Source organism: Galeopterus variegatus, unplaced genomic scaffold, assembly GCF_000696425.1.
Source record: "Galeopterus variegatus unplaced genomic scaffold, G_variegatus-3.0.2 Scaffold7559, whole genome shotgun sequence".
Classification (NCBI taxonomy): Eukaryota; Metazoa; Chordata; class Mammalia; order Dermoptera; family Cynocephalidae; genus Galeopterus; species Galeopterus variegatus.
In genome coordinates this window covers 85,703-93,818 of record NW_007733670.1, presented here as the reverse complement: position 1 = coordinate 93,818, position 8,116 = coordinate 85,703, and the positions used below count along the sequence as shown (strand labels likewise).

Sequence of the window (8,116 nt, the reverse complement as noted above, 5' to 3'; positions counted from 1 at the left end):
ACCCTCGGTGTTGCCCCCGTGCCTCGCTCAGCCAGTGAGCGGGAACCGGTCTGTATGTGCGCGCTTCCCAAGCGGCGCACTAGCACAGTGCGCCACCGGGCCGGCCCCGAGAGACATTTTTTGTTTGTTTGTTTTGGAGCTACAAATCTCTGATTCTAAGATAATAAGAGTAACGGGAGTAGTGGTGATGAGAACTACCTGGACTTGGGAGCCATGCTGCCTGGGTTCAAATCCGTGCTTCACATTTGCTAGCTACATATCTTAGGGCAAGGTTTTTAACCTTTCTGCCAAAGTTTTTTTTATCTGACAATGATGCTGTTAATAGTACCTACCTCACAGGATTGTTGCGAGTATTAAATGTGTTAATATATGTAAGTGCTTGGAATGTGACTGGCAAATAGAGTGGGCTAAATATTTGCTATTATCATTATTACTATTACTTAAACAAAGTGGAAAAGTGGAATAGAAATGTATTTAAAAAATCAAGTTTGCTAGAAATGCTTCTGCTCCCGAAAGCAAGCGTTACTTTTATATTTATTTATTTTATATGTATGGGTATACAATATACTACCCCTCCTCACATTTTTGGGGCACCATTTAGTTCCTAAACCCTCTGACCATGGAGTACGTGTCTTTTTTCGTGACCGGTAACGGGATCGCAACCCTCAGTGTCGCGCCCGCACCGCGCTCAAACAGTGAGCAGACCGATCTCTATATGGGATCTGAACCCTCGGCGGGAGGGCCACCACGCTCCCAAGCGCCGTACTCTACCAGTGCGCCACTGGGCCGGCCCAGAGTACGTGTCTTCATGTTTGCTGAGCTGCTGAGTTTCATGGTGAAGGACACAGCACTCCAAGTTGCTATCACCAAGTTGCTAACTAGTTGGGACCCAGGCAGGACAAGAACCTTGAAACTATGTGGCTGTCATCTGACATAATAAATTTGCTTTTCTGGATGCAAAAATTCTATTCTTCTCATCTGCCTTTTTCCTGATTTTGGTTTCTCTGCCTACTCTTTTCTTATATTTCCTCCACCTTTGGCTTCTTTAATAATATGAACGCTTCAAGAAAGGGTAATACTTTGCTATTTTCAAATCATTTTCATATAACATTATCTGATTTGATCTTCACAACAATTCCAGTGGAGGAAAGGCAGATATCTCAAGTTTTGATCAACCCATCTCTTTTTTTTTTTTTTTACTTCTCTCTCTATCCAGTTTAGATTTTTAGTTCCAGTGGAGGAAAGGCAGATATCTCAAGTTTTGATCAACCCATCTCTTTTTTTTTTTTTTTTTACTTCTCTCTCTATCCAGTTTAGATTCTTAGATTTTTTTTTACTTCTCTCTCTATCCAGTTTAGATTTTTAGTCCATCATTTAAGTAATATTTTTGATAATCTTCTAAGCTTTCTTGCCTCTCTGCTATTTTATCATCCCCTCTAGCAAAACTCTGGATGAAATCAAGTAGATATTTTCTCTGTATCCATATCTGAACAGTCAAGCCCTGCTGGAGCAATTTGTTCATACTATAAATTTGTTATCACCCCTTGAATGTGCCCTTAGGACAGTTTGGCAATCTTCCATTGTTTCTCTGATTAGTTTATTCTACATTTTTATGACTTTTCCAACATTACCCCTTCTGTTCAATATTCTGACTCTACCTGTGCCCCCCACCTTGGGTATAACCTCATTGCTACTTTGACAGAGACAACATGAGCCGGGTTTTGAACCCTCCTTATGCACTCACTACCATTATCGCAGACCTATGGATATCTGCAACAGTTACATCTTTTCTTCTTTCAGTTATGTAGAGAAATTGCCCTTGTTGATGACTTTGGCCACCTTCTCCATCTGTACTTTTGCTATCTTGAAACTTACACTGTCATTCATCCCCTCTCTCACCTGGATTGTTTTGATTGGCTTTTAAACATGCCCTCATTTCTCCCATTTCAAAAACAAAAAGCCAAGCTCAAAATAAAACCCCTTTAATGCACTGTCCTGATCCTGCTCTTGTCCCATTGCAAATAAGTTTAATATAAGTGAAAATACTCTGTAAATAGCAAAACTTCATAGTTATCCAAGAGGCAAGATGTTTGATGATATTAATGTACAGGATAGTGTGGCCCCCAACAAGATCAATTGGGCATTTGCTTTCTGAACATAGAAAGGGGAGGAGGAGAGGAGTAGAGGAACTCCAGATACATAGGTACCCTGCAAATAAATCAACATCAAAGGAACTTTGTTGGTCTGATTTACAGTGTTTTATCAGATCTACAGCTCTCCAACCAATGTCAAACCAAAATGTATTTAAAAAATATACCAAGAAATCTCATGTTCTTAATGGCATTTTATTGAGGAAAGGGTAGTGTGAACAGGTAAAATTCTAACATTAAGAAAGGTGTGGAGTCATTTTTTAGTCCTCTGGCCCTTCACTTTTTCCAGTGTGTAGTAATGTTATGTAGGAAGAGACAGTGACAGGGAAATATAGTTATCATTAGTGATGAACCTAAGAACAAATCTCAAATACAGTCTTTAAGATTAGCAATCGTCATGGACAATAAAAGCCACCTTCTTAAGAAGTTTCTGCAGGGCGGTTTTACTCCATGAGATTGGACGGCTGCCCCTTTTTCTTTTAATACCTAGGGTCATAAGCTGGGTCGTTGTCATTTCTGGGAGGAGTTGAGGAAGTTTCTGTTGTCAAAGGGTTGGCTGAATACACAGTTGGAATAACCAGGACAGACTGGAAAAAAAAATTAAAACAAACAATATTATTACTATAATTCTACTCAACTTCTCCTAGTCCCATCAAAGTCAAAAACAAAGAGCACTCTGGTAAGCCCATAGGGGGATTTAGCAGACACAAGTCTGTATTTCTCTAGCACATATTCAGATTATTTTACAGAGAGGAGACCCAACTCACCCTGTTGGTGTTGGCAATTGTTTGGTTGGCAAAATGGGCTGTGGCACAAGTTACGCAGAACTCTAAGAGGGAGAAGATCATCAGCATGGCCGAAATTCCTTTCCCAGGCAGCTAAAATCAGAAATAAACACAGAGAAATTGTGGCTAATCAGTGGGTCTCACATGGGCTTTGAAAACTTACTAGCTCATCAAATGTGCTATTGCTTGTACTCAACTTGCTCTATGATCATTTTTCCATTACCATCCAATGCTTATTTCAGGGGAATGTGAATTTATTTTGGATTTTCTTTAAAATGCCAGAAGACTTTTCTTTTGGTGAGTAGACTATTGCATTTAGAAATATTATAAAGGAGACAGACTTTTTTCTTTGCAGTGACTTCCTTTTTTTTATAAAAATGTTACCTACTCATTAAAAAAAATCAAGTGATATAGAAACCAACTAATCGTGCCAAATGGAACTGCCTAGAAATAAACAAAGTTAATATTTGATGACAATTATTCTAGATTTCTATGTATTAGCAGAAGGTAAATAGGATAATGGACGCATGGAGAGACAGCGTGAAAGAGGAAAAAAGAGAGCAAGAGAGGGAACGAGACAGTGAGCAAGAAAGAGTAAGAGAGAGAAATATTCTCTAAGAATGGAATCATACTTTGTTTTGATTTTTTTCTTTTGCAGCTGTCCAGTGATGTAATACCACACTCTAACCTGCCAGCCTTATTTCCTATTTTGCCATAAAGTATTAAGATTGCCATCTGTTTATTCAGATATGGTATAGGTGAATTTTCCTTGATTTTTTGCAGCTGTCCAGTGATGTAATACCACACTCTAACCTGCCAGCCTTATTTCCTATTTTGCAATAAAGTATTAAGATTGCCATCTGTTTATTCAGATATGGTATAGGTGAATTTTCCTTGATTCACCCTTCCACTTACCTGGTTCCAATTTGTTTTCCTTCTTTCCAGCTACAATTTGAGGGCTAGATATTGTTTTATGTCCATTTTTCTGAATTATCATCAAGCAGCTATTGCGGGGAGAGAGAGAACTTACTTAGCTGGCACTGAGCACAGTTCTTGTTAGTCTACATGGACTTTGCTTTCTCTCTGTTCTAAGAGTGACTAAATGCCTGATCCTAAGGCCTGCTCCATGGCTGGAAGTGTATTCTGTTCCTGTGGGTTTCTGCTCATTCCTGCATGTCAGCGAAGTGCACTGGAAGGTTTTAAATCTGGTGACTTTTCCTCTTTCTCTTGGGGTTCTGGGGTGCTACTCAAAGGCTTCTAACATACAGAATTTGCTTTGTCCTCTCAGAACTGAAAGACCCATCTCCATCTTCTTAGCTCCAGATTGGAGAGCATTACTGAGACTTGTCAGTGTCTATAGGCTTCTCCTCTTTCCTTGGACTTATTTCTGGGGAGTAAGGACCAGGGCTAGGAGCTGTGCTTTCTTCTGCCACCCTGAGTCACATTAGGATTTGTTTCCCTACTTGGATGCCAGCTTAAAATCTGTTTTTTGAATTATTTTTGTTCTTTTTCTTTGGTCCCTTAGAGGATGAATTTTTTTGTTCTTGCTTCATTCCTCCTTATTTACCAAGAGTTTCCCTCATCTATTATTGCCTCCTTATAACCTCCTCTTTACAATGCAAACAGTGGTCTTTTCAAAACAAGATGAGATTGTTCCAGTTCCTTACTTAAAACTCTTCTGTATCTTTAACAAAGAAGGATCATTGCAAAGTCTGGTGGACAAGGGTACTTCAAACTATTGTCACTTAAAAGGACAGACTCTGGGCCGAGCCTGTGGCGCACTCGGGAGAGTGCGGCGCTGGGAGCGCAGCAGTGCTCCCGCCGCAGGTTCGGATCCTATATAGGGATGACCGGTGCACTCACAGCGCTCACTGGCTGAGCGCGGTGCGGCCGGTCTCAAAAAGGACAAAAAAAAAAAAGGACAGACTCTTAGGTCCACGTTTTTGATGGCGTTGCTTAGACAACTTTCAGATGATACTAGTGTTTGGAGTCAGGATTGCAGACCCAATATGAGAGAAGTGGATGGCTTCATAAGACTGCTATTCTAAGATCCAAGGGAACAGAATTACACAGTACTGAGTGAACTGATAAGGGAAATGTTATTGTGGTTATTGGCTTAAAATGCTGTTGATATTGTCTTAATGTTCTATTTTCTAGATATATAGGAGAGTTGTTCTCTTTTTTTCTTTAGATATATATAGCCCATATCAATTTAATAAACTCTGCTTTTGGTAAGCTGGAAAAAAAAAAAAAAAAAAAACCCAAACAACAAACCAACCAAAAAACTCCTCTTCTGTGGCTTCTCATTGTTCTCAGAATGAAGACCAAAGTCCTTAACTTGGCTGTTGAGGCAGAATACCATCGTCCAGTCCAGCCTCATTTTGCACCATATTCCTTCACTCCTTCCACATAAGAATTCCAGCCCCGAGACGACCCATTTCCTCCTAAGGTCAGAGTCCATGCTTGGCATGTATTCTGCTAATGAATGGGTGATTCTTTTTTCAGCACATTCAGAGTCACATGCTTCATCTTGCAATTGCTTCATTCCTTGGGTTTCTCCAGTAAAAATTGGATGTCCTTGTCACTGACATTTTTCTCTCACCCCATTCTTACTCTAAAATAAGAAAAGTCACCTAATAACTTGACTACCTTATTTGTAAGATAACTATCTTATTTGTAGAGGTAACTCTCCCATTTTATTCTATAGTCCTGGAGATCACATGACTGGGGTAGTGCTGGAATAGAAAAATAGGTTTTCCACTAGAGTTACTGTACAATAATAAAAGATGAAAAATAGACCCACTCTATGGGAATGAAAAGAGAGCAGGCATGTGGTAGATTATGGGATACTTACCTCTGTACAATAGGCTTGATTATCTACGTCATTGATGATCATATCCACCAGTAACAGAATCACTCCAACAAGGGCAAAGATAGAACTAACAATATTCATTCCTAGGCTGCTTTTTATCTAATGGAGATGACAGGAAAAATAAATAAATAGGATAAGTGAAATTAAGTGAAATAAGAATCAATTCAATTGAATGATTCTTCATCTTTGAAATCTTGAAACAATTTTTAAAATTGAAATGATTTTTTTTCTGCCCTTCTGGGTAGTTAATTACTCTGTAGGCAGCCTCGATGGAGGGTACTTCTAAAAAGCTACAGAAAAATGTAAATAATTTAAATTTAAAACAGAAGCCCATTCATTATATTTATCTAAAAGCTTCATGCATAGTAACTATGCTTCCTTTTTAAAAATAACAGGTAAACTTTAAATTAGCATTTTTCTGTGACAGACACTGTGTTAAATTATTTAAATACATCATCTCATTTAACTCTTGCAGTCGTTGTATGAGGTGGTACTACAGCACCTGATTTTATAGATGGGAAAGTCTATGCACAGAGATTTTATGCTGGTAAATTTAGGAGTTCATGAAAACCCTGAAGTCTCTCTAGGGACTAAGTAAAAAACCCCAAATTTAGAAGGAGAAAAGGTTTAGGCTTTTGTGGGTAGAGGTGTATGAACAAAATACAAAACTTTCCCCAGTTGCTACAATAAGATTTTGACATACAGCAGAATAATTGTGAAACTAAGTCATCAGCTGACTTGCTAGGGGTGGCACAGTTCTTCAGATTGTGCTACTGCCTCAGCATCCCTAAAAGTCTCTTGAAGGCCTGTAAAAGGCTCTTTGAAAAATCACCTTAGGTGAGTTTCAGTGGTCGTCTTCTCCAAAAGGACAGAGTCTATGCTTGAACAATGTCATTTAGAAGGGGGGACCCATTAAGGATACAGAAAAAGTATGCTTTATTTTGTTTTCAGATTATGACAGGAATAGCTAATCAGGAATAGGCTAAATTTAGTTTAATTTAATTTAATTTTACTACGTTATTTTTATTTTGTCTGGAAAAGCATGAGCTACATGATTCTACATTCTCATCTCCCCATTCTTTCCTTTTGTTCTGGATTACATATAATCTTGAGACCACCTCTGCTCTAGTTGACCCTAGTTCTTGGAAACTCATTTTATTCCTCCTGGTTAAATAGTAGGCCAGGAAATTGCAATGGGTGGAGGTTCTGTGACTGCGAGAACTGAAATTCCTGTCCCAGTGATTATTTTTATAAACTTGTCTTGTGGAACTAGCTAGATGCTTTTAATGGTGACTTAAAGAATTGTAAAAAAAAAAAAAAAAAAAAAAAAAAAACCCAAATAAAAAAAAAAAAAAAAAAAAAAAAAAAATCCAATCTAAATAAAAATAAGAGATATACACAAATAAAAAATAAAAATACAAGGCAGAGCTGAGAAATGGCAAATGAACAGTAGAGATTTTATTACTGATATGGCAGGTAGATTTTTCCTGGTTCCTGGATTCTTCTTTGGACTTCCACTAATGCAATAAATGTGCCTCTACTGAGCCAGGGGGCCTTTAGGTTAAAGCTTAAACAGCCTTGATCTTCACTACTTCCAACCCTTATCTTTACTACATCTTGTGAGTTCAAGAGTCGAGACGTGGAGCTCTGCCACTTCTGAGTGGCAAGTAATGTGAACAATTCCCCCAGCCCAGCACACATACCATGGGGATAATCAACAGATATTTTGGGAAAAGTGCTCCCATCGACATTTTCTGAATCTACCTTTTCAATTTTCTTCCCCAATAAAACTAATCTTTAAAGGGGTTTAAAAAATAGCAACATTCTAACTTACCAGACAAGGGGAAAACTTGCTGGATGCTGATATAGACAGAGAGCCAGAAATAATGAACTGTAGAAATAGACAAATTTATTTGTGAAATAGTGGGTTCTCTGGTTGTACCTGGGCACTTCTCTTTATATGAAAGGCTGGTCTGCTTATATTCATCTAGTTCCCTCTCTCAAAATTTCCTCCCATATATCTACACAATGGCATACTTCTCTGCTATAAAAAAGAATGAAGTACTACCATTTGCCGCAAACACGAATGAACTTAAAGAAAATTGTATTAAGTGAAATAAGCCAGACACACAAAGAGAAATACCACAAGTTCTCACTTATATGTGGGAGCTAATAAAAATAAATAAATATATAAACAAACAAATGGGGGGGGAACACAACAATCACAATAATTCCTTGAGCCTGTTAAATACGTGAACAGATATGATGTTGATGTGGGTAGGAGAGGGGAGTGGGAGGAAGGGAAAGGA

The 8,116-nt window shown here is 38.3% G+C and overlaps 1 protein-coding gene across 1 annotated transcript in view; it reads right to left on the bottom strand.

Moving 5' to 3' along the window:
* Window positions 1–2,636: 2,636 nt before the first annotated feature.
* MS4A12 (membrane-spanning 4-domains, subfamily A, member 12) overlaps window positions 2,637–8,116 on the bottom strand; it is a gene marked incomplete at its 3' end in the record, with an annotated part of 10,502 nt that continues 5,022 nt past the window's right edge. The window contains exons 3-6 of the mRNA XM_008592072.1: window positions 7,642–7,705; window positions 5,790–5,906; window positions 2,918–3,028; window positions 2,637–2,737 (exon numbers count right to left, since the gene is read on the bottom strand). Coding sequence (XP_008590294.1) covers window positions 2,637–2,737; window positions 2,918–3,028; window positions 5,790–5,906; window positions 7,642–7,705 — 393 coding nt within the window. The remainder of the gene's footprint in view (window positions 2,738–2,917; window positions 3,029–5,789; window positions 5,907–7,641; window positions 7,706–8,116) is intronic.